General features: G+C 44.0%; 1 protein-coding gene across 7 annotated transcripts in view; it reads left to right on the plus strand.

Moving 5' to 3' along the window:
• The window catches only part of KDM4B (lysine demethylase 4B), a 215,546-nt gene that overhangs the window by 92,917 nt on the left and 95,209 nt on the right, over positions 1-27,420 (plus strand). For all 7 annotated transcript variants that reach the window (XM_007072095.4, XM_043535975.1, XM_043535976.1 and 4 more), the window contains one exon: positions 23,688-23,884. In XM_007072095.4, coding sequence (XP_007072157.1) covers positions 23,688-23,884 — 197 coding nt within the window. The remainder of the gene's footprint in view (positions 1-23,687; positions 23,885-27,420) is intronic.

The raw sequence follows: 27,420 nt of genomic DNA on the forward strand, positions 1-27,420 counted from the left end.
GCTGAAATAAAGCAACTGATGTTCTCTTCCTAGTAATGTGTAGTTTTGCTATATAAGGCTGCAGTCTCATTCTGCATTTTTGCTTTTGGTTGTCATCTGTACAAGGCCTCTGTCAATCAGTAAAGCTTATAAGAAGATACGGTTTAATCAAGTACACTACTAATAACCCTTTTTATAGCCTGCATTTTTACGTTGTCCAGCTAGAACCCCCTAAACAGCCTATACCTATAGTCTTCTCTTATTCAGGAAGACGCTTCTGAACCTGCAGTTACTCAAGAAATTCATGTGCGTATCATAGGTCAGCTTTTCTATTTCTTTTGCAAACCTGACTGGATATAGGTGGATGGGAGCAATTTCTTATGTTCCTTATTATATTAATAGCAGACCCTAGAGGCTGATAACATCTATGTTACTGCAGGCTGGCATTTTCATAGCTTCATTTCATCTCCCATTTACTCCAAAGACAGTCTTAGAATTATCTGTCTCAATATAAAATGGGGTCAAGCTGCTCTGTCTGCCTGAGTCCTACTTTTATGTGCTGGTACAAGTAGCCTTCATCTCCTCCTGGTTAGCTTTCCATCACACATCTCCACTCCAGCTCTACTTGCCTGTTTCCTTTTTTAAAAAATATAGTCAAGACTACATACAAAACTATATATAGCCTACCTTTCTTTGGAAAAGGTGCTCTTTTTGGAGCAGGTTTCAGAGTAGCAGCCATGTTAGTTTGTATTCACAAAAAGAAAAGGAGTACTAGCGGCACCTTAGAGACTAACCAATTTATTTGAGCATAAGCTTTCGTGAGCTACAGCTCACTTCATTGGATGCATTCAGTGGAAAATACAGTGAGGAGATCTATATACACACAGAGCATGAAAAGATGGGTGTTATCATACACATTGTAAGGAGAGTGATCACTTAAGATGAGCTCTTACCAGCAGGAGAGCGGGGTGGGGGTTGGGGGGAGAAAACCTTTTGTAGTGATAGTCAAGGTGGGCCATTGCCAGCAGTTAACAGGAACGTCTGAAGAGCAGTGCGGGGTGGGAGGGAAATAAACATGGGGAAATAGTTTTACTTTGTGTAATGACCCATCCACTCCCAGTCTCTATTCAAGCCTAAGTTAATTGTATCCAGTTTGCAAATTAATTCCAATTCAGCAGTCTCTCGTTGGAGTCCGTTTTTGAAGTCTCTTTGTTGTTGTAATATTGCAACCTTTAGGTCTGTAATCGAGTGACCAGAGAGACTGAAGTGTTCTCCGACTGGTTTATGAATGTTATAATTCTTGACATCTGATTTGTGCCCATTTATTCTTTTACGTAGAGACTGTCCAGTTTGACCAATGTACATGGCAGAGGGGCATTGCTGGCACATGATAGCATATATCACATTGGTAGATGTGCAGGTGAACGAGCCTCTGATAGTGTGGCTGATGTGATTAGGCCCTATGATGGTGTCCCCTGAATAGATATGTGGACATATCTTGGGTAGCAGATAGAATGCCCCAGGTTAGGGTTACAGGGGTATGTCTGTGCGGATTTGTTCTTGTGCTTTTTCAGGGAGTTTCTTGAGCAAATGCTGTAGTTTCTTTTGGTAACCCTCAGTGAGGGTTGAAACAACAGGCTGGACTTCTATATAGAGTGCTTCCGCCAATGTGCACGGGCTGAAATTGTGGAAAAGCAGCATCACTTGCCCCATAACCTCAGCCGTGCAGAACACAATGCCATCCACAGCCTCAGAAACAACTCTGACATCATAATCAAAAAGGCTGACAAAGGAGGTGCTGTTGTCATCATGAATAGGTCGGAATATGAACAAGAGGCTGCTAGGCAGCTCTCCAACACCACTTTCTACAAGCCATTACCCTCTGATCCCACTGAGGGTTACCAAAAGAGACTACAGCATTTGCTCAAGAAACTCTCTGAAAAAGCACAAGAACAAATCCCCACAGACACACCCCTGGAACCCCAACCTGGGATATTCTATCTACTACCCAAGATCCATAAACCTGGAAATCCTGGATGCCCCATCATCTCAGGCATTGGCACCCTGACAGCAGGATTGTCTGGCTATGTAGACTCCCTCCTCAGGCCCTACGCTACCAGCACTCCCAGCTGTCTTCGAGACACCACTGACTTCCTGAGGAAACTACAATCCATCGGTGATCTTCCTGAAAACACCATCCTGGCCACTATGGATGTAGAAGCCCTCTACACCAACATTCCACACAAAGATGGACTACAAGCCGTCAGGAACAGTATCCCCGATAATGTCGCGGCAAACTTGGTGGCTGAACTTTGTGACTTTGTCCTCACCCATAACTATTTCACATTTGGGGACAATGTATATCTTCAAATCAGTGGCACTGCTATGGGTACCCGCATGGCCCCACAGGATGCCAACATTTTTATGGCTGACTTAGAACAACGCTTCCTCAGCTCTCGTCCCCTAATGCCCCTACTCTACTTGCGCTATATTGATGACATCTTCATCATCTGGATCCATGGAAAAGAAGCCCTTGAGGAATTCCACCATGATTTCAACAATTTCCATCCCACCATCAACCTCAGCCTGGACCAGTCCACACAAGAGATCCACTTCCTGGACACTATGGTGCTAATAAGCTAATAAGTCACATAAACACCACCCTATACCGGAAACCTGCTGACCGCTATTCCTACCTACATGCCTCCAGCTTTCACCCAGACCACGCTACACGATCCATCGTCTACAGCCAAGCTCTACGATGCAACCGCCTTTGCTCCAACCCTTCAGACAGAGACAAACACCTACAAGATCTCTATCAAACATTCTTACAACTACAATACCTACCTGCTGAAGTGAAGAAACAAATTGACAGAGCCAGAAGAGTTCCCAGAAGTCACCTACTACAGGACAGGCCCAACAAAGATGATGACAGAACGCCACGAGCCATCACATTCAGCCCCCAACTAAAACCTCTCCAACGCATCATCAAGGATCTACAACCTATCCTGAAGGACGACCCATCACTCTCACAAATTGTGTATGATAACGCCCATTTTTTCATGTTCTGTGTGTATGTAAATCTCCTCACTGTATTTTCCACTGAATGCATCCGATGAAGTGAGCTGTAGCTCACGAAAGCTTATGCTCAGATAAATTGGTTAGTCTCTAAGGTGCCACTAGTCCTCCTTTTCTTTTTGGAGCAGTATTTCTTTCCCATAGTGTACTGCTCTTGAACCTTTTCCACCAGGGCTTGCCATTGTCGTCATACGTCTAATTTAGATTTTAAGTGCCTGGATATTAGTGATCTTGTCTATAAAGTGCAATGTACAACAAAGGCACTGTGAAATAAAGCAGGGCAACAAGTTAGGGATATGCCAACTGAAGCATTGCTTACTTGGCACACTGGTGTCTGTGGATTTTATTGAAGAAGGTGGGTTTAGTTTCCCATTAATAGAAGTCCTGTGGAGTTGGCAGGAATAATTTGAAAGTGTGGCCTGGGGTCACACTGTAGGCAGCCTACCTCAGTTTCGCTCTTGGACTGTTCAAATAAAACTTCACCCAGGCTTGTAATATGAAATAAACGCCAAACAAAACTCAAAATCTCAGAACAAAGTCCTTCCGAAAGTCCACACAAAACAAAAGTTTCTCGTAGTCCTCCCAAGGCTTCCCGCCTTGGGCCTTTCCTGCTTTGTCAGGCCCTACCTGGCTGGTGTCTCAGGGCTTGTCTATACTGACACTTTACAGCGCTGCAACTTTCTCGCTCGGGGGTGTGAAAAAACACCTCCCTGAGTGGAGCAAGTTTCGGCGCTGTAAAGAGCCAGTGTAGACAGTGCACCAGCGGCTGGTGCCGCGAGTACACAGCCACGTTAAAGCGCTGACTAACGTTGCTAGTGAAGATGTGCCCTCAGTCCTAACTCCCAGGACTCTGCTGAAGCCTGCTTATGCCTAGCAGTCTCTGATCCCTGAGCATTTCCCCCCTTCATTGCAGCTTCCTGCTGATCTTTACAGAGAAGACACCTCATCTCTCCCAGGTGTGGCTCCTTCGTAATCAAGGCAGGCTTGCTGCTGGCCTTCTGGCCCTTAAGGTCAAGCCACCCTCTTACAGAGCTGTTGAGATTGCTTTGTGAGCCTTCTGTTATCAGAGGAAGGATATTTACCTTTTTAAAGCAGAATGATGGTGCCTTTTCTTACACCATTCTGAGGGGGATCAGTGAAGATTGCAGCCCATCTGAGATATTTCTCAATTCAGCACTCAGTTTTTAAAAGGAGAGGCCTTTTCTAATACTTAGCCTGGTTTACTTCAAACTTAATTACTGTACAGTGTAAACCAGATTCCTTTTGGTGCTTTTGAAGACTTTGTTCTTCTTTTTGGTAATGAATTTGCCTGCTCTGGGTGATTACTGAAGGGCCCAGAGGAGATGGGCAGGCCTTCTGGAATGGAAAGCTGCCCCTGACCCAGTTGATTCCTGAGATATCTAGGTTGACATGATTTCCTGGTCTTTCTCTGTCTCACTAACCCTCTGATTGATAATGTTGAAGGTGCTTTGTGGTTGCAGTAAATAGCTACGTGAAGAATGGGCTCTCTGCAGCTTATTCTTTGCTTCTCTGTTTCACAGGAGTCCACCAGATCCAGTTGTTCATGTGGCGGAGTGGAGGCTTAACATTGCAAGATTATCAAAAATCTTTTCACAGATCTGCCTTACAGTTGTGTCAGCTGGTGTCACTCCATTGGAATTGCCTCAGAAGGTGATACTGGAGGGTCAGCCAATAAGTGTGGACATGAAGCAAAAAGAACAGTTCCTAAGATGCCTGTCACCAAACAAAACCTTGGTCCTCTCAGTTCAAGGAGCACATAAATTGTGGACACTTTAACTGGATAGGTGGCTCCTTGCTGATGGCTTCAGTGGGAGTAGCTCTTTCTTGGAGCATTATTTACAAAGATTGTGTTCCAGTTGGTGAGAGTTAGGAGGAAAAACCCTAGTGGTGTTAATCATTCATGTTTCCCAGCCATTCATGGAAGGACTGCATATGTCTTAAGCAAGTCTGGGATGGATCAGAACTTTTCCTTTTGTAAAGTCTGCCTCTCTGGCTAGAGCAGTGTGTTGCAATGTAGATGTGAAGTTCATGGAGTTTCAATGGCAAAATACGCATGACAAATGGAGATTGCCATCGTTACTATAGAACTTTTGTGCAGCCTTAAAACCCCAGTCAGGAGGGGGAGAGATGAGGGTCTTTGCCCAAGAGAGGTGACCGCTGGGAGCGGGAAACCTTGAATGGGTGACCTTCTTCAAGGGGCTCCAGAGGGGGAATATAGGTGCAGTTACCCTGAAACTGTGATAGTTGATCAGGAATAAAAATGTACATCCTTGCTCAGTCAAAACTCTCATTAAAGTCAGCAGAAGACTTGCCTTGTTAGATACTGAGTATGAACTTTGGAATCTGGCCCTTAGATGTTAAGTTGTGTGTGTGTTGAACTTCTTGTTAGTCGTAGTATAATTCACTGAGTGCGGTACCATTGTGTTAGATACCGCAGAGAGTGAAAATTAATGTTGGTACAGCTCCTTCCAGATCTGAGGTGTTTACCATGTGGGAGTATGGATTAAGATTACATGTATTTTTTTACCCAATGTCTTCTAATATCCGCAAACAGTGCTCAAGGATATGCTTATTTGCTCTTTGAATCCATGTTTGCTTGCGTAGCTGGAAGTAGGGGTATGACAGAATATACCCCTGTGTTTACACCCTATGCGCTATTGTGATAATCTGTGTACAAAATATGCCTTGTAATGTATCATTTTAAAAAGTCATAATTTGTTTATCAGTAGCATCATGGCAAAATGCGCTTAGCAGGCTTATATATGAAGTTATAAACACAAGCAGAAATCATGACTAAAAGTGTTTTCCAGATAAGTCTGGGGAGTGGCCAAACCAGTTCCTCAGAGACAAAGGGCAAGCTGACTCCTCAGCCCGGTGTAAACAAGGCTGATGGACCATTATCTGCTTAGTGGCCATTCTTTGACAGGAAAGGGGCCAGGGGCAAAAATCTACATCTTAGCAAAGAAATAGCATGGGGTCTCCTGCCACACAGGCTGCTTGTCGCCTTGCTCCCAAATGGAAGTGTTTTTCAAGAGATGGACTGAAACTATAAAAAGCAGGGGCAAATACCCCAAGACACCCTCTTTGTCCCCCTGCCCATCGGATGCACGGCACCTGAAGGGAGAAAGGAAGCAGCCATTGGACTCTGGGGGTGGGTCCTGACCTAAAGAGTTTGGTCAGTAAGATTGCTGAAAGCATGTGGTGAGAGAAATTTATTTTTAGTCTAATATAGTTTGTTAGGCACCAGTTCTATTTGGGCATAAGCTTTCGTGGGTAAAAAAACCCCACTTTTTCAGATGCCTGGAGTGAAAATTACAGATGCAGGCATTATTATACTGACACATGAAGAGAAGGGAGTTACCTCAGAAGTGGAGAACCAGTGCTGACAGGACCAACACTGTACTGGCCCTGTCAACAACATTGTACTGGCCCTGTCAAAACTGGTTCTCCACTTGAGGTAACTCCCTTCTCTTCATGTGTCAGTATAATAATGCCTGCATCTGTAATTTTCACTCCATGCACCTGAAAAAGTGGGGGTTTTTACCCACGAAAGCTTATGCCCAAACAAATCTGTTAGTCTTTAAGGTGCCACCAGACTCCTTGTTGTTTTTTGTGGATACAGACTAACACGGCTACCCCCTGATATTAGGCACCAGTAAGTGTTTTATCTTTATTTTTCTTGCAATAATTTCTGAGTTTTATGCCTCATCATTACTTGTACTCACTTGAAATCTATCTCTTTGCTGTTAATAAATTTGTTTTATTGTTTTATCTAATCCAGTGCGTTCAAATTGAAGTGTCTGGGTAGCAAGCTGTGTGTATATTATTCCCTTAAAGGAATAATAGACTTAATATATTTGTACTGTCCAGGAGAGGGCTGGGCAGTATAGGGCATACATTTCTAGGGGAAAATCTGGGACTGGGAGTGTGTTGGGGTCACCTTGTGGTAATTGTTAAGGCTGGTGAGATCCGAGGTGTGGCTGGCTGGCTGGCTGCTGCACAAACACAGACATAGCTGGGAGTGACTTACATGCTGGAGGCTGTTTGTGAGCAGTCCAGGTTGGAGGCTTCAGAGGCAAGGCATTGTAAAAGGCTCCCTAGGTTACAGGGCAGGAGTGACATAGCTACTCATTAGTCTGGAGTGTACTCTGGTATGTCAGAGTGGGTTGAAGGCCAAGCCATGCTTTAGCTTGGGCTGGAACCCACTCACTTTTCAGTGAGGGTGCAGGCAAGATCGCTCAAGTGCTGGTAGTTCTCCAGTGCCCTTCCCACAAATCCTCCTGAGAGACAGGCAGATTTTTCTGCAGTTGACAAGGTTGACTGGGAAAGAATCCTACAGTGCCTCAGCCCAAAGAACCATGGGATATGCCCATAGACACACATGTGCAAGTACAGAAATAATAACATGACTATGGTTCTGCTATGAGAATGCTTGTACTTGAGCGAGGCTAACTGAGTGCCTGGGCTAACTGTGCAGTGTAGTTATACCCTGAATACTAGGTACTTCTGAGTATTATAAATACTGTTTGTCTCTTAACTTCCACTTGGCTGGGGGGGAGAAGGTAGGTTACAGGTTGTCTTTTCATAGGCCTCCTACTTCCCCAGAACTCAAATCCCCATTGTTTTGAGCCTGTTGAAAGCCCAAATACAAAGCTAGTATCCTTGATGAGTATGCCAGTTAAAATAGAGCAGCTGGTTTGGGAAACAAGTTACATTCTGGATAGTAACTTACGTAAGTTACTGAGATCAGATGTGCTTTGAGATTGAAAAGCATTTTCATGCTCCTGATTGGTGAGGCTGGCTGCAGGTGCTCTTTGTGCTGGAATCTGGGCCAGTGCATCTGTCATGTAACTGTAAATGAATGTTGAATGCTCGATTTAAAACTAGCACTCTTTGTGGTTCCCTGTTCCCCCTTCTTTTAGCAAGTGAGAGCAGCTTTAACCATTCAAAGAATGAGAGTACTTGGCTTCCTGTTGTAAAAGAAATTCATAGTTCCAAACATCTCTATTCCTGTGGCTTTTTCCTGCTGGTGACAGGAATCTAACTCAAACTCCGTGGGAATCCTAGAAAACGATTACAAGTGTAATTTAAATGCATCTTTATTCTTTCACAGTAAATGTGCTTCGGGGGAAATGAGTCATCTCATGTCTCTGTCCTGTTCGTCTTCCCTTGGAGCGTGCATGCAGTGTGTGTGGGAAAAGGGTGGTGTGGTGTGGTGGTCAGGCAAGTAAGAGGGATGGGTGGGTGAGCACAGGCTGAGAGTTTTTTCCCTTGACTTCAGAGTGACAATGAGTCCATATTGAACAACCTTTTGCTCATGGCTCCTTGGAAATGATGAATGTTCACGTTAAACTGATGTCACTACAGCTGAGATGCTTGTTCTCTCTACTTGCGGCACTCCTGTCTACCTTGGTTAAATCATTTGCTCACTGAGCAGGGCCCCAGTATTCCTGCCCACTCTGCTCACCTCCCCAAGGCCCTTAGAAATAAAACTGTTTTTTTTTTTTTGCTGCTGCTGCTTTTCCAGTGGTCTAGTTGGAGATGATTCATCTTCAGCTAGTCTGCTATTTTGTCTCTCTCTGTATGGTAGATGGCCTCATAGCAGGAGAAATGGGAGAGGAGTGCTACCTGCTTGATAGTATTGATGCATGGGTAATATATTAATGCCATCTATTCCAGGAGCAAATTCCCTTGGCAGTGCTGGGAGAGGAATGGCTTTTTCCCCTCTCAGTGCTCTTCCCTTTTACTGCCCTCCCCCCCCACCTCACCCCCCATGCCTTTTTAAATACCTTCTAAACACTAGTATTCATTACTTCCTCTCTCTTTTCTCTCTCCTCTCCCCCCACCCCCCAATCCTTAGCCATGTGTACAAGAAACACTTTAAAATGAAGGCTGCCTGTTGTGACAGTGTAGTTGGAGCAGATTCCTTCCAAACTGCCTGTCCTGATTTTTGGCTCCAGTTTGTTTAATCATTTGTCTTTCCTGACAGAAGTGCTCCTAATTTTATTCCAGCTTGGTTCCGTGGTGACAGGTGCAAGGTTTTCACTGGGTGGCTCAGAGAGGAGAATTATGAATAAGGTTTCGGATCTTGTGTGTTCTCAGTAACTCACCAGTCCCTCATGCTGCTTTGAAAATATCTGCAAGTGGATGTAGATTCCGACTGAAAGAATTTGGAGTGCTTCATTTATTGCATGGTTTTCAAAAGAGCTTTGGTTGTCTGTGCTATCTTTTGCCTTTTTCAGATATATACCTAGTCTACTGCCTGCCTTATTTGTGCACAGACTCTCTCTGTCTGCCAAATTCTTGCAATTGAAGGTACACCAAGTGAATTTTAGCTTCTTAACCTCTGAAAAGAGGTTAATACAAAGTACATACTAGATGCTAGTAATGCCAGAAGATACTGTGGCCAATTCATTGTATCGTAAATGAGCGTTCTGTGTACACCATAAGAGAGTTGGGTTTTTTTTATTGGAAGAGGTGCCAGTATACACCCTAAACTGAAAAGCATGTCAGGCTTGGTAGAATTTGCTTCCAAGACTGTTTTCTAGAAAAGAATATGTATGCTTATATGTGGAGGGGGAGCAGTGAGGCAAGGTATTCTTGAGCTGATTTCACTCTATGCAGCAGTCAAAGCTGCATACCTGCTCAGAACAGGAGTTCGTTTCCCCCATCTGAACAATTTGGTGATAAAAGAGCATTTCATAGAATCATAGAATACCAGGGTTGGAAGGGACCTCAGGAGGTCATCTAGTCCAACCCCCTGCTCGAAGCAGGACCAATCCCCAATCAAATCATCCCAGCCAGGGCTTTGTCAAGCCTGACCTTAAAAACTTCCGAGGAAGGAGATTCTACCACCTCCCTAGGTAGCGCATTCCAGTGTTTCACCACCCTCCTAGTGAAAAAGTTTTTCCTAATATCCAACCTAAACCTCCCCCACTGCAACTTGAGACCATTACTCCTTGTCCTGTCCTCTTCTACCACTGAGAATAGTCTAGAACCATCCTCTCTGGAACCACCTCTCAGGTAGTTGAAAGCAGCTATCAAATCCCCCCTCATTCTTCTCTTCTGCAGACTAAACAATCCCAGTTCCCTCAGCCTCTCCTCGTAAGTCATGTGTTCCAGACCCCTAATCATTTTTGTTGCCCTTCGCTGGACTCTCTCCAATTTATCCACGTCCTTCTTGTAGTGTGGGGCCCAAAACTGGACACAGTACTCCAGATGAGGCCTCACCAAAGTCGAATAGAGGGGAACGATCACGTCCCTCGATCTGCTGGCAATGCCCCTACTTATACATCCCAAAATGCCATTGGCCTTCTTGGCAACAAGGGCACACTGCTGACTCATATCCAGCTTCTCGTCCACTGTAACCCCTAGGTCCTTTTCCGCAGAACTGCTGCCTAGCCATTCGGTCCCTAGTCTGTAGCTGTGCATTGGGTTCTTCCGTCCTAAGTGCAGGACCCTGCACTTATCCTTATTGAACCTCATCAGGTTTCTTTTGGCCCAATCCTCCAATTTGTCTAGGTCCCTCTGTATCCTATTCCTACCCTCCAGCGTATCTACCACTCCTCCCAGTTTAGTATCATCCGCAAATTTGCTGAGAGTGCAATCCACACCATCCTCCAGATCATTTATGAAGATATTGAACAAAACCGGCCCCAGGACCGACCCCTGGGGCACTCCACTTGACACTGGCTGCCAACTAGACATGGAGCCATTGATCACTACCCGTTGAGCCCGACAATCTAGCCAACTTTCTACCCACCTTATAGTGCATTCATCCAGCCCATACTTCTTTAACTTGCTGGCAAGAATACTGTGGGAGACCGTGTCAAAAGCTTTGCTAAAGTCAAGAAACAATACATCCACTGCTTTCCCTTCATCCACAGAATCAGTAATCTCATCATAGAAGGCTATTAGATTAGTCAGGCATCACCTACCCTTGGTGAATCCATGCTGACTGTTCCTGATCACTTTTCTCTCGTGTAAGTGCTTCCGGATTGATTCCTTGAGGACCTGCTCCATGATTTTTCCGGGGACTGAGGTGAGGCTGACTGGCCTGTAGTTCCCAGGATCCTCCTTCTTCCCTTTTTTAAAGATTGGCACTACATTACATTAGCCTTTTTCCAGTCATCTGGGACTTCCCCCGATCGCCACGAGTTTTCAAAGATAATGGCCAATGGCTCTGCAATCACATCCGCCAATTCCTTTAGCACTCTCGGATGCAACTCGTCCGGCTCCATGGACTTGTGCACATCCAGCTTTTCTAAATAGTCCCTAACCACCTCTTTCTCCACAGAGGGCTGGCCATCTACTCCCCATGTTGCGATGCCCAGCGCAGCAGTCTGGGAGCTGTCCTTGTTAGTGAAGACAGAGGCAAAAAAAGCATTGAGCACATTAGCTTTTTCCACATCCTCTGTCACTAGGTTGCCTCCCTCATTCAGTAAGGGGCCCACACTTTCCTTGGCTTTCTTCTTGTTGCCAACATACCTGAAGAAACCCTTCTTGTTACTCTTGACATCTCTTGCTAGCTGCAGCTCCAGGTGCGATTTGGCCCTCCTGATTTCATTCCTACATGCCCGAGCAATATTTTTATACTCTTCCCCGGTCATATGTCCAACCTTCCGCTTCTTGTAAGCGTCTTTTTTTATGTTTAAGATCCGCTAGGATTTCACCGTTAAGCCAAGCTGGTCGCCTGCCATATTTACTATTCTTTCGACTCATCGGGATGGTTTGTCCCTGTAACCTCAACAGGGATTCCTTGAAATACAGCCAGCTCTCCTGGACTCCTTTCCCCTTCATGTTAGTCCCCCAGGGGATCCTACCCATCCGCTCCCTGAGGGAGTCGAAGTCTGCTTTCCTGAAGTCCAGGGTCCGTATCCTGCTGCTTACCTTTCTTCCCTGCGTCAGGATCCTGAACTCAACCAACTCATGGTCACTGCCTCCCAGATTCCCGTCCACTTTTGCTTCCCCCACTAATTCTTCCCTGTTTGTGAGCAGCAGGTCAAGAAAAGCTCCCCCCCTAGTTGGTTCGTCTAGCACTTGCACCAGGAAATTGTCCCCTACGCTTTCCAAAAACTTCCTGGATTGTCTATGCACCGCTGTATTGCTCTCCCAGCAAATATCAGGAAAATTAAAGTCACCTATGAGAACCAGGGCGTGCGATCTAGTAGCTTCTGCGAGTTGCCGGAAGAAAGCCTCATCCACCTCATCCCCCTGGTCCGGTGGTCTATAGCAGACTCCCACCACTACATCACTCTTGTTGCTCACACTTCTAAACTTAATCCATAGACACTCAGGTTCTTCTGCAGTTTCGTGCCGGAGCTCTGAGCAGTCATACTGCTCCCTTACATACAGTGCTACTCCACCATCTTTTCTGCCCTGCCTGTCCTTCCTGAACAGTTTATAACCATCCATGACAGTACTCCAGTCATGTGAGTTATCCCAATCACGTCATAATTCCTTGACATCACCAGGACCTCCAGTTCTCCCTGCTTGTTTCCAAGGCTTTGTGCGTTCGTATATAAGCACTTGAGATAACCTGCTGATCGCCCCTCATTCTCAGTATGAGGTTAATACAACCTCATACTGAGAATATTTTATCTTAATACTTAATATTTTATCGTCTATAAACTTCAGGAGTTAGAGGTCTTCCCTGGGGATCGTGAAGGTCCAAGGTTCAAGCCCTGTTGACAGCCAGAGTTTGAAGGTTTTCATAGTTGCTAATGATGGAATTAGTTTTTTTCCAATTTTCTTCCTTGTTTATTTAATTCACATAATGAAAAAACATCCTACACAGGTTTTATAATTATAATTGACTGTTTATAATAGTTTTTGGCATGATACCCAACAAAACACAGGTTTTCCACAGGCTGGTTATTTGTCACATACTTTGGTTACACGTTACCCATTGACAGATTTGAGTCTGGTCCAACTGATGGCTCACAGGAAGATTCCTTCGGGCCCCTGAACACATCCACCCATGCAGCAGACCTGCTGTACAAAATGGCGTCCTCTGCGCAGCATGACTTTCCATGCAGTGTACATGTAAAGACATGCCACATGGAGGATGACATTTTGTTTCTGTATGTGATGCATGTAGGTGCTACTCATGAGGCCTACATCACTGGAAAAGTTGGGCCACCTTTATGAAGGTTGTCCTGATTGGCTGCGGTGGTATTTGTGATACCAATGATATACAACTCCATATGAGGCAATCTGTTCCATAAGGTACCTGTGGTCACAGGTCAAACCCCACAACAATGTGGTTGTGTTCCTTTGGTATACAATGATTTGTGCTATCCTATGAAAAAGCCTGATCTGCAATTAGGAAAGTACTTCCAAATTCTTCCCCTAAGTTGTAGTAATGATGGAAGTGTCATCCTGGGATGGGAAACCCACAAAGAAGAGTTCCGTAGGCAGGGCCTTTGTGTTTTCTGTCTTTTGGACCTGGTCACCAAAAAGATGGCTTCATTTCAAAGTATCAGGGCCTTGTGCTGCACATAAGCCAGTGTTCTATTTCCTACAGGGTGTGGGACTGGACTGTGATCCCCCAAGCCATTCCTGGGACAAAAGGAGAAAGTGATTACAGACCATCTTAGCCAGTTGATAATACGCCTTCATAAACCGTCCCTAAATCTTAAATGTGGTACTTTAGACATAAATGTTTTATGTTCCACTGAGCAGAGTTACATTTCTGCAAAACGGTGACAGTGATGGATGCCTTCTCTCCATAACTTGGTTGCATGTGGTGTAAAATGACAGATCCTTGGTGGGTTTTTTTTAGCACAAAAGGTTTTAAAAAAAAAAAAAAAAAAAAAAAAAAAAAAAAACCATGGAAAGCAGAGTATGCATAGAGACTGCTTTACCCCCTCAGCGGGGTAGTCTAGGATTGCTATGGCTTAGCAGCTTGGAAATTTTGAAGTTGTGTGGGTGCTGCTATCTGCTCACTTAAAGCATAACCCGTCCTAGTTCCTGAGTTAAGTGCAGCTCTGACCTCCTTGTGGCCTCCTCAAGGCCATCCCACTGAAGTCTCCGCCTCTAGCTGCCATCTTTCTTGGGGCAGAATCCCATGATTTTTCTCCCTCTAGACCTGGGCCTTAGGCTGCAGACTCCTGCAATTCACTGTGATTTTCTCAGCAGACTTAGCTTTACCGCAGCACCTGCAAGCCTGTTCTCTCAGGGGCAATGACAGGGTTAATCAGTGGCCAACCAGCTTTCACAGAGCAAAGTACTATTTATTTAGAACAAAAACATTAGAGAAAACAAATTGTAATGGAAAACAGCTTAAGTACATATCTAGCTTACCAACTGTTCACTCATCTTCCACAGAGAAAGTCTGGTAGGATTTAAAATACTTCAGGTCTACTGCAGACCTGTTACCTGCTTTGTTTCAACATTGATTTTTAGTTCCTACAGGAAACATCTTTCAGCTCACCCATTCAGCCAGGTATACAATCACTAGCTTGCAGGTAAAGTTACATAAACATTTATAAAGTTGATACAATAGTGTTTGAATATTCTGTGTTTCCATAGCATCGCAACTGTCAGTGGACTATTGTAATTACATACTTTGAGAACAAGAAGTACAAGTGAGTAGCCTTCTTTCATGAAGCTGTAAATCTTGTACAACAGTGGAGAGAATTGAACTTTTTCTTACTAATGTCTCAAGACACTCAGCAGGTGGTGTTCGATTCAAATTTATAAAATGCTTACTACATAGGCAATCATTTTATTTAGCCCACAAACTGGAATGAGGCTGTCAAGAAAGAAAGGAGCTGATATTTTATTGAATCCCTCTTTGTAATGCTTCTGAGAGGATTCTGACAGTCTTGTTGGGCTCAAACTCTGGATCTCACTGATTTGGAATTTTTGTATTGTAATTCTGTTTGCTGTATAGAGGAACCGCCTGCATGTGTTCAGGATAGATCCCAGACTAATGCCTTGAGAGCTTTGAAGTTGCAGAGTAACCACATGATGTAGATCTACAGAGACAGGAACTTAGGATTGAAAGGGACCGTTATGGTCATGGAGTCCCATTCATTGCTGTTGCTGGTAACCCAGTCATATAATACTGTTCATAAACTTATCAAACTGCATCTCAAAACTAGCTAGGTTGCTTGCCCCCACTACTCCTACTGGAAGGCTGTTCCAGAATCTCATTCCCCTGATGGTTAGAAACATTCATCTGGTTTTCAGCCTACGTAGTGAAGACTCTGAGGGAAGGCACACAGTAGTTTTGGGGAATTGTTTTTTTAGTTTAAGATATTAGAAGCTTTGTATGAAGCTATTAAATTTTGCCCAACATAAGAGAGACTTCTCAACACTGTCTACCATTCTGTTTTCTGAACCAGAATTCTCTGTTTTGATCTTGTTTATGGACAGAGTGGGGTAAATCTTGCCCTTATCTGACACCATTTGCCACCTATCTACTGTCATTCTACCCGCAAAAACATGCACAGAGCATTACAGAAGCAAGCAGAGAGGAAGCATGCCCTGCAGCCAAGGACCAGGGGGAGTCCTTGGAAATTTTTGCCTAATTGTTTTGTTTATGAAACTCTACAGTGTGTTTCCAGTGGATTTCCTAATGAACTGGTTTGTTTTTGAGACTTACTGCAATGCTAGTAATTACACCAGAAACAGGGGGTCAAGGCTCATTCCTTCCCACAAGCTTTCAACTACCAGCGAGTAAACATGCAAATGCACTTTTTTAGCTCTTCTTGTTTTGTTTTTGTTTTGTTTCAAATTTAACTTTTCATTAACCTGAGGACAGGTAGTCCTCATTCACCTTTCCCATCTTGCTTAGGCATCTTCCTGCAACTTATGGTGCCTCGGCCAGTGTACAAAACTTGGGCATCTAAATGGGTGTCGGTTTGAAGTCACAGAATGTGGAGTTCAGTGGAAGGAAAATTTAGAGAGAGGGCGCATGACTATGTTTCCGTTGCCATATGTGGGTGGGTAGTAATTAGCTGAACCCTAGTCTGCCTGAATTAGGTCAAAGACATAAACCTGCCAGTTAGAGTATTATACTGGGAAGGGAGTCGTTTGGAGACACCTGCATCTCTGAGTAGTTAACAGAAACCTGTAACCTTCCTGCTCAGTTAGTATTCTGAAATTTTAGGTGGAAAGAGGCGCTGTGAAATGAATTAGCAATATGTGTTTTCCCTCCAATATAAGTGAATTAGTGGATAAGAATTTTAGCTTCCTCTTGGAAGCAGCCATTTTGCTTGTAAAGCAACCTCCTCTATGACCCCAACATCACGGGCAATCCAGAGTTAGAGGCATCAAGCCAAAGCTTCTGTCCTGCTTTTAAAACTGGCTTAACAAGGAGAAGAACTTCATCTTTGAAAGTGTGCATTTTTCTTGTGTTTAAACCAGAATTAAAGCAAAATGGAATTTAGTTCAGTCTTGGTTCATCTTGCATATTGCCAGGTCTGAGTTCAGCAAAACATTCAAAACAGGCCTGAGTTCAGCAGGAGGCCCAGAAGTGCCATTTTTTTAAAACTGATTTATTTCACCTAAGCTTCTATTTCTGCATGGGGAGAAATGTTCCTTCGCATTAACTTTCCATATGCTACTGAGCAGATTGGATTCTGTTTTCTTTTAGTAGCTGGGAAGTCAATTGTTGGGGAGAGAATCCACCTTCCAGAAAAGTGATAAAATGAAATCCAGCTTTCTGTATATTTCTATTTTATTTTTTATTACTGTTTATCCAATGAGTGATGTGACTTAATTTGTGTCCTTTTACAAAGGACTATTAGTGGTCATAGAAGACAATTTGAGAAATCTGAAAGACATGATAAAAGGTCGGTGAGACTTAGCAGTTTTCCTACTCCCACCTACTGGGAATGGTAAAGAGATGGTAAGAGATAATGGGAAGGAGGTCCTTGGCTTGACTAAATAATCAGTTCTCCCATTTAGACTGTGGAAACGTGGCAATGAAATGACTTTTTAGCCCTTGGAGGGATAAGACACTGTTTGCCTCTTTAGGAAAAATGTGTTACTGTGTTCATGCAGTTTCAGGCTCTCAAAGGGGCCTGCTGTCCCAGTTCTGAATTGATCAGATCTGCTGGGATGGGATAAGTTGCAGGACTCAAGGTGGGGATTTTATTTACTTTTGTCTTTTTTTTGTATTTTAATAAACTCTGTATACTACAGTAGACTAGCCTGAACTCTGTGTTCTGTGATAGTGCAAAGAGAGGGAAATCTGTTCAATATTGACTGTCCTCCAAGCTGGGATCTTCAGCTTATCTAAACAGATTTGTTTATGGTTCTTTCACATTTGCTTTGACCATAAGTAGTCCCTGCCATGCTTTTATCTTCATAACCTATCTTTTGATAACCAGATCCCTATTGCTCCTTGGGGAGGCGGTCAGTGAAGTCGCTAGCTTCTGAAAGGAGAGATAAGATGGGGGCAGAGGAAGCCTCAATAGAAAATGTGTGGATTTGGTGAATTCTTAAAAAGCCCTTCTCGGCTATGAGGAAGGTAGGCTTTTTGTTAAATACTTAGCTCAAGGGAAACACTAAAACTAAATATATATATTTCAGTTATTTCACTAAATAGGCCCTTTGAGTCTGTCTGAGAATCATGATTCACGTGGGCACTAGCCTTCGGCCCTCTCATGCTTCATGTAGGCAGTCCTGTGTTCTGTGTAGAGTGCAGGCAGGATGAGAGAGAGCTTGTTGTGTTAAAAATGGTAGGCATTCACCCAGGGGTGCAGGATTTTATCAACAGGCCAGTGAGGGGTTCACTGGGTGAAGCTTTTTTACTGAGCTGTCATTATTTTGTTTTTCAGAAGTCAATTTGTTGCTGCTTTGGGTCTCTGATTCCCTGTAACTGAAGGAAAACAGCAAACCCTACAACATACTTTCATTTTCCTCTGAACTTGCCAGCAGGTCCTAAGAGACCCTGGTTATGAATATTCTGCTGTTTGATCTGTCACTTTCTCGGCATGCATGGTGACAGCCACGCTGTTTCCCAGCAGTTTGGTATGGCAATCTGGGTACCAAATGAGAGGAGAAGAGACTCAAAGATGCTTGATTAGATCCCAGAGTCCCTTAACTCCATAGCTGTAAATTTTTTCATCTGTCATTTCGACTTGACAAGTGTACGGCCTTCATGTTGCCATTTAGTCATGGTCCATGCTTTTGGTGACCTTGTCACTAAGTCCTTCTGTGGGTCTAAAGCAGGGATTAATTCCACTGAGAGAGCAGAGAAGGAAGCCTGTCATAAAGATTCCTTGGGCTGCTTGAATAGGGTTTTTTTTACAGCATTTCACTTGTAGCATGTATCGATGGGCAGGGCCGGCTCCAGGCACCAGCGAAGGAAGGCGGCCAATAGAAAGGGGCGGCAGTCTGTGCGTTATTGGGGCGGCACATCTGGGTCTTCAGCGGCAATTTGGCGGCAGGTCCTTCATTCCCTCCCTTCCTCTTCAGCGGCAGCTCAATTGGGTTTTTCGTTATTTCCTTTTTTTTCCCCTTCACCGCTTGGGGCGGCAAAAAAGCTGGAGCTGGCCCTGTCGATGGGTAGGCGATGTAAAGGGAAGTTTGGGCTGTTGTGCTATGAAGATTGGGACTTCACATCAGGGTTTCTGTAGTCCAGCCAGCACCAAATATGTCCAGCCAGCACCATTTTTTGAAGAAGAAGAAAGACATTTATTGTTTATAAAAGTGATTCATATGATGCACGCTGGCTAAGCCGCACAGCAGATCAAATCCTGTACCTATTAAATCCAGGCTAAAGGGTAGCAATGGTTAAACTTTTGTGCCACTGACAGGAACTGGGGCAGCATTTTCCGAGCAGATTTTTTTCCTTGTGCAGATCTTTTAAAATCCAGTCCAGAACTGGCCCAAGGCATGCCATCTTGTCTAAAGGTATTAGCATTTAGGGGCTTACATATAGGAAACAATATTTCATACCTCTCCTTAACGCTGTCGTTTGGGTGTAGACTTGCTCGTTTTATAACATTGGAACTAAAAGGCCTAGACATGTTTTAATTTGAAAGCAAATTGAACTCTGTAATGAGGTACTAAATCTCAGGAGTCTATGTAGCTTTAATTTAAATGGTTTAGTTCTGCTTTGGACTATTTTACCACATTTTGTTTATGTGCAGACTCTTTTTATTTTATTTTCTATCCTATTTATACTTTATAATTTGAAGGTACATCATAAATATTGAGAGCTACCACCTATGTTGCATACAGGTGTTGCATGCTCTTTCTGCAATCTCTGGTGAACTGTCAGTGTTTTAGCTCTAATGACATAGCTTATTAGGAAGTGCTACTTATCCCATCCTAACCCTCCAGCAAGGAGAATTGGGAGAAGCAGAGTAGACATGGGCAGCGTTGTTGATTTGCGCATGCCTGTTGATCTGTGTTTTCTGCAACAGTCACAGAAATCCATTACAGACATTCAGGGAATTGATTAAATTGTCACAAACAGCTGTACGGAGAGGGGTTTCTTGAAGCGCGGCTCATCAAGATGTCCGGAATCTCCACATGCAAGGCACAGCTGAAGGGAATGTCACTGTCACCAGAGTGTGTAACAATAAATAAGGGGCAGGAGAGAGGAGGGCAGCCACATGGCTTCAGTGCATGATGTGTGGCCTGGACTGATTGTGAGGAAGGTTTAATGTCTTAAGATACAATGTCAGCTCCTTGTATCCAAATGGTGGCTCTTCTGTTCTTGGAGTTGTGAGGAGGCTGCTCAGTATCCCTCATCTGGGTTCATGCTTACCTGAGATCTGAAACTGAGGAACTGTAAGTGTTGTTTCCTATCCATTCTGAATGTGTCCTTGTCTTCTATACCCCCTTTTCTGAACATCCTGCAAAAAGAGTTGGTCTCCTTTATTCATAGCTAGATTATAAGCAGAAGAGGCCTGGCTCCTTAATGTAGTTACCATTTTTATACTATAGAGCAGAATCAGTGCTCCTGCAGTACAAGTCATTCAGGGGGCACCAATTACTCCTTGGTCCTGGTCTCTTAACGTTTTATACAATGGTTGGAACACAATAGGTCCCCAGAGTTCTCAGTACTTGAGAGAACCTTTCAAACCTCCTTGAATTGCCTCCATCCCCCCCCCCCCCCCATTTGTTCCTAATTTTTCCATTAGAAACTAAGGGCACAGCTAAACTCCCTTTCAGAGAGCTTTCTGTCCCTATTTGTAAATTGGCAGAAGAAGGATAAATGGCGGTGGGGAGGGAGAGCGTGTGTGTGATTCACCTTCAAAAATTCTAGCATTTGTAGCCACATTTAGATACTTACCCATCACTCCATTTTTGCAAATATTGCTAAGAAGGTGTGGAGGTGGGGCAAAATATTGAGAACTGGATGAGTTATCTAAACAGGAAAGCTGAAGAATACATGCTTTCTTTGTCCTGTTTCAACCGCAAAAACAGCGGATGCATGTAAAGCCAGCCTTCTACACCTCCACAGCACCCCCACCCCCACCCCCTGTTTGCAGTTACATTGAGAGTACTTGCTGCTTGAAGCAGGATTACGCTGCTGTGGCAGAGGGAAGTGGGTGGGGGGAAGAATTGTTTGGCCATTGTGGGACCATGAATATGACACAATTGCGGTGGCTGAGGAAATATCATTGCACAGGCTGGAGGAGGCCCCAGAGGAGAGAGGCTGTGTGTAAATTATTCATGCTCACTAGTGTGAAAGCAATAAAATAAAATTAAAATTGAAATATAAACATACATCATGTTACATTTGTGCAGAAGGTGCGGAGCTTGGCTGCTGCAGACTGGTGGCATTGTAGGGGATTGTGGAGGTTAAGCCAGGGAGACTGCAGCCTGGAGTGTCACTTCCCAGAATAACAATTGGACCTGAAATAGCCCAGTGTACGAATTCCTGGCAGTCTTTGTACGTTGAGCTTTGGGGCCTGCAGCCCTTGCCTTGTGGGAGTTAGTGTTACCTGTTTTGGCTTTCATGGCTGCATTCAGGATACTTAGCCCCATCTGGCTGGATATTTGCGCTGTTATTCCCTGAAGAGAGATGACCTTAGTGTGCTGAACACATGCTGGTACCAAGGCAGATGCAGGAAAGGGGATGTTCCTTGTCTATACAGCTTTTTGTCTGGATTAGCCCTTTGCAAAGGGGAAAGGGGCCAATCTCTAGGACCAACTGGTGATCCGCTTTGCAGGGTGCGGCTTCAAGTTCCCCCTCATAGGAGCACACAGGTACTTTTTTTAATTACTTAAGGGAAAGCAGTTGAAAAGCCGCTCGATACAAATCCCTTAAGCCACAATTGATGGAGACACTGGGAAAAGCTTCTGCCCAGCCCGGAATCTGAAGCATGGGGCACCATCTGGGTTCTGGCAGCTCCTTGGCCAAATTACATTCCAAGCCTTTCTTTCCTGCACTGTTTTTCATTAAATGAATTGGGTTTGCTGGAAATTGTCTGGCCATAAATATTCGCTCCCGCTCAGTCAGGTTATTACTGCTCCCCAAGTCAGTGCTTCGTTGCAGAGCAGAAGGTGGCCAGCACTCCTCATGAAATGAAAAACAAGAATGTCGGGGGGGGTGGGGAATCCTCTGGCTGAGGAATTGGGGCAGCAGGGAGCTCTGCAGAGAACCTTTCTTCTCTCTGCTACTTCACATTCAGGGCTATAAATATTTTAATGCTGTTAGTAACGAATGAGAGAAGAAAGGGGAGGAGCACAGCCATACACTGTCTAATTTTGTGCATTACTGCTGAGAAAGTGATAGAAATGTAAGCGGATGGCTTGGAAAGGGTATGTGTTGGTGCGGGTGTGAAACAGCTTTAAAAATATAGTCCTGGAAAATGGCTCGAACTACATCATCCTCTGACTACAAAGCAGAGTGGAAATCCAGTGTGAGAGTAAAACAAGACAAGAGTTTGTGGTTATCTGAGAGCCCAGCTAGTAGGGTGCCACCTGCTTCCGAGCACCAGAAAAGGAGTAAGCACAACTCACTTGGGGTGATAAATTGGTTTTTGTGAAGCTCTGCATTCCCCTGATTTGCTAGCAATTTACAGAGAGGCATACATGCTCCGGTGCTTCAGTGCTGGGGGCAGATTGCTCTCTGTAAGGGGTATGGATAGTCTCATACGTGACTCATATAGTTTGGCATGGTGAAAATCTGTCCACCTAAAATACATTTGTATCTAGTCTCTTGCACAGCTACATACAGTAATAAATGTGTATTTGTAGTTCCACAGGTCAATTTTAATGCTGTTTTGATAGCCCCAAAAATGGTACAAATTTTTCCCTAGTCTAGAGATGCTTCCTCTAAATGTAAAACGGTTATTGCTGTTTAGCCTCTTGCTTACTTCCCATCTGCTCATCTCTTTCCCCCTCTGCATCCCCTGCGATTACATGTACCAATCTCTTCTGAAGCTGCAGTAGCACAGATCATTTTTCAGTGCTGTAGACCTCCAGTCTTTAGTCACCAGAGGCTGTGTGTGGACACAGCCAAGCTTCTGTCTCTGATGTTCAGTTCTAATAGTTTAACTGTTACAATCCCACTCCTGGGAATAATTATTGTGACAACTGTTTAGGAGTAATAAATAAATTTTTTAAGCATCTTTTGAAAATCATTTCCTTAACATGTGAATAAATTTATTCTCTTGGTTGAACTGTAATCAAACTCAGACAAAATTAATATCAGTCAGGTTTTCCTTGCAGGCTGTTGTTGACCACTCTGCTTGATACACATCTGTGTTTTTATTCTAGTCTGTTTTGTGTGGGCACAGCTGCTTCAATGACCTGATTGCTAAGCAGGCATTTTGGTTACTAGCTGCATCCAGAGGGGTCAGTGCATGCCCCCTTCCTCCTCCCCCCAAACTCCTGCCAACTAGTCAGTTAACTTTTGGTAGATGGGGACAGCTGGACAATGCTCCTCCTCACATCAGAGCTGTGCTCCTGTGCCAGCACTGAACAGGCCTTGATTCTGGATTCTACTACTTGCTGTGCACAATCATTTCCAAACCAGACATCTTGATTTAGGAATGTAAGATTTAACAGGTACGGTGTGGCACCAGGTTAGGCTTTTGTTCCTTTGAAGCCTTTTTCAATTAGAAAATGTTGTCCTGGGGAGGTTATTTGTATTAGTTACATGCTTACAGGCGAATGGATAATGGGGATCTAGAATCTTTCATCTCCAAGCTTTCAGGTCAAACCCTGCCTGGGTCTATAGTAACCAAATTTCTTACCATCTGACTGTTGGCCTCAATCAGTTTCAGTAGACCAGCATCCCATTAACTTAGTTCCCACTAATTGGCAAATTTGTTGGCAGCCTCAGAGGACAGGAAAAGGATTAATTGGAGGCTGAGGTCTCAAATGGCCTCTTCAAGTTTCACCAGATCAAGGATGAGGGATACTGGCAGGGGAGCTGGCACAGTCTCTGCCTTTGCCTTATCTATTCTAAGGGCAGATGGAGTAATTCATTCTCCAAGGTTTGCACCAAATACTTTCACGCGTCTATACACCCCTGATATCAGCTGTGGGAGTTATAAAGTAGATATGCAAAGTATTAATCTGCTTTGGGAGGGGGAAACTCTGGAGGAGTTGGAAGGGGGAAGTTCCTCTGAGCTGGGCACACTGGCTGAAGCACTGGACTGATCATGGTGTTTGGAATTCTCTTGCAGTGCACGTGCCGCAAAGACATGGTGAAGATTTCCATGGATGTTTTTGTGAGGGTTCTACAACCGGAACGTTATGACTTGTGGAAACAAGGGAAAGATGGTGCTATTCTGGACCACATGAAACCCACAGCTCTGACCAGCCCAGAGCTGGATGCCTGGAATGAGACAAAGCCTGAGCTGAAAGCTAAGCTGCTCCGCAGGTAAGGAGGGGATGGTATCCACTAGACGCTCATAGTTGTAGTGGCTAGAGTATTTGGGGCTTCTCTGTCTGAGGGGTAGCTACCAACCCCTGCCTGAAGAGTGCCTGAGGAGCTGCTGTGCAATCTTGGCGGTACAGACTCTGGTGCTGGGGTTAAAATTTCAGTTGCCCATCTCTAACAAGAAAAGTACAAATGGAGCTCAAATTCCTAGGGCTCGTGGGTTCCCATTTATCTAGGCATTTGTACTGCATTAGTCGCTGTGATATAAGAGCCCTAAAGCAGCTCGCTTGTGTGTAGGGCAAGTGTTGTCAAAAAGGTCCTGCTGGGAATGTGTGATGGCTCAGTGAATTGATATTTCCAGGGAGGAGTTTACGGGCAAGTGAGAAGAAAGGTTTACACTCCTCTAACAGCCCAGAGTCCAGTATCTTGTCCTTCAGCAGTAGCCAGTACCTGGCATCTCTTAGACAAAGCCATATTAAACCCATAATTCCCCTGGTCCACTCTGCCGTCGTGCATATAGCCTGTCTCAGTGATTGGTACAGTATGAATACGAACATAGACAGACATGGGGAAAAATTGCTTCCTGACTTTTGCCGGCAACTTAAGCTCTGAAGTATGAGATTTGATTACCTTATTTTAGCTTCTCTAAATTTGAGAGAGATTGAATTCTAGTATGTACATCCAGGGCTCAGGAGTCAGGACTCCTGGGTTCTGTTTCTAGCTCACTGTAACATTTTGGGCAAGTTACTTAACATCTGTGCTTGGTTTTACACATGTGAAATGGTGTAATGCTACTTTACATCCCAGAGTGAGGCTTAATGTTTGTGAAGGGCCTTAGTTGAAGGACACTAGAGAAATTCAGACAACGATTAGTATTAACATTGGCATATATAGATAGGCTTGGAAGGATTCGACTTTTATTGGTGAATGTTGGTAACCCTTGATTTCACCGTGCACACACAAACCAACAAAAAATATTTCCACTGATGACTATCAAAATCTACAGATAGGCAAAGTAAGAAGAATTTGGCTTAAGTTTGATTTAAGGATATTTACGTTATATATTTTGACATTATATGTTGGCAATTTGTGTTAATGGTTATAAAGCTTTAACTTTTTGAACCTCTATGCCTACGATCATAAATAGTATCCTGAACCCACCAATATCTCTCACAACTGAACATTTAAATTGATAAAATAGAAAAAATGCTTTAAAATGAACATTGATATTATTTGTCAAAATTATTTAAAAAAAAAATTCTGCCGGGTGTATATATAAAAATACTTTCCCCAATACAACCCTGATTCTTAGTTTTGCTTAGTCTTTTCCCTTTGGACAGGTGCCCACATCTCCCCTGGCCCTCTTATAGCTTCATCAGAAGGGTCAAGGATTGAGCGGGTCGTGGGAACTGAGCTGCTGTTCTTAGTCCAAGAGTCCAACTCTCTCCGTAAGGGTTGAAGCTCATTGGCAGGGTGGTGTGATGAAATATATGCTGTATCTGTCCATGCAGCACCTGCTTTGAAATCCTCCAAACACAATCTGACACTTTTTAACCAAAACTAAATTAATGCAACGCAAAAATGTCTTCCCTGGCATATGGAGTAATTTTTAGCAATAAGAGACTGTCTTTGCCATCTGAGACCTTTTTGGTGACACAGAAATATTGTCCTGGATTTCACTCTCCCAGCTGATGAAACTGACCATATAAAATTGTCGTTTTAAAATTAGTACCCAGATTTTAAACCTTGTAAATACTGATCTAAAGTAACTTGAAAAAAGTAAGTCAGAACTATTCCATGTCTTTTGGTTGCATAACTCCTTTACGGTTTTTAAATATTTTGGAAACATTTTTTCTTTGTAAATATAAACTTGTGTGGCCCCCATCCTGAAAAACAAGATTCCATACAGTAAGTACGATAAGTCCATCTACCAGGGAGCAGGAGGAAAAAAGACTGACAGCAACACAAAGTAGATCTAGCTAGGCTCCTTCATATTTTCTTCAGTCTTTTTCTCTCCACCCCTCTCTCCCCCCTTCTGGAAGCATGGAGTCCTCTGCCTTTTGCTACTTTTATGTCTAGTTTCGTTTCTGTATTTATCAAAAGAAAGTAGTAGAGGAATTGGAGAGAGGAAAATGACCTTTAAAGAATTTATGGAGAATTGTTTTGACACTGCATTCCCTATGAATGTTGCAGGCTCCCAGTCCACAGGTGGATGACTCCCCCTCTTTCCCCCCTCAGGGCACAGTCTGGTCTCTTCTGTGGGATATGGTTAAAATGAATGAGTTGCTGAACCTCTGATACAGCCTGAGCAGCCAGTGGACAGCTCTGGAAGGCTTAGATGCCTCCAGATCCTCAGGGTGCAGTTCTGGACTCAAACCTCTCCTCCAAGCAAGCCATTACTGGATCTTGGGTCCTGATTTCTCAGGGCATGTTTACACATGGAGTTAATCAGGAAAAATTCCATGTATAGACGAGTCCTTAGCTGTCCCTCCCAGGGACTAAGGGCCCTCAGGAGCCATGACTCCTCTCATTTTCTTTGGGTAATTCTAAGGTTTTTTTTCTCAGACACGGGTGTAACCTTCAGGCTTCCCTTTTATTTATCCAGAGGGAAAGTACTATGTTCAGGGAATCCAAGCCCTCTTTGAGTGGAGGCTTCAGGCAACTGAGTTCCATATCCCTGTGCTGCCCCTAAGTCCTTGCTTTCACTTTTTCCTCTGTATTTTCCTACTCTCTGCTGCTCAGTCACACATATCTGCGGGCTTGCTGGTGAGCTCTCAAAGGGCCTGCTTACTACTGTGCTTCTCTTTTAGCTGCCATGTTTGTGTGGTTGCCTTTATTGCAGCACCCTGGAGATTTCCCAGGGGTCCTTGATTCCTTTCCTACTGCCCTTTCACTCCTTGCTAACTACCTTTAAGGGCTTGTCTTCACTACCGAGGTAAGTCAACCTAAGTTACGCTATTCCAGCTATGTGAATAACGTAGCTGGAGTCGATGTAGCTTAGGTCGACTTACCCTGGTGTCTTCACTGCGCTGCGTTAACAGGAGACACTCTGGTCGACTTCGCTTACTCTTTTTGGAGAGCTGGAGTACTGGGGTTGACTGGAGAGCGCTCTGCAGTCGATTTAGAGGGTCTGCAACAGCTAACACCAGCCCTAAGTCTTTTTTTGCCCTTTTTATCTGTTTTTTTTTTCTTCCCCCAGTCTACAAAAAAGAGGCAAGTGAACTTTCGGCTCTAGCTGTGGGTTTCACCAGCAACAGAAGACTCGCCTGTTCCCTAAATGGTGGTTATTATGTTTGTGGAAAGTGTACCTAGTTAGCAAAGATCTAGTCTCTGTTTCTGACCTCCAGTTCAGCAACCCTGTCCCTTCTCATGCATTACTCAGTTGGTTGGCTTTGTCCCCGTCCCCCAGGTTGTTTGTTGAGGTCCTGGTAGTGCTCCTTTTCCCGAAAGACATGGATCGCTTCCTCATCAGGGCATTTTCTGCCCAGGAGCTTTGAGGAGTTGTGTTTTTTCCCAGCTTACACTTTTTATGAATG

Source organism: Chelonia mydas, chromosome 25 (assembly GCF_015237465.2).
Source record: "Chelonia mydas isolate rCheMyd1 chromosome 25, rCheMyd1.pri.v2, whole genome shotgun sequence".
Taxonomy (NCBI): Eukaryota; Metazoa; Chordata; order Testudines; family Cheloniidae; genus Chelonia; species Chelonia mydas.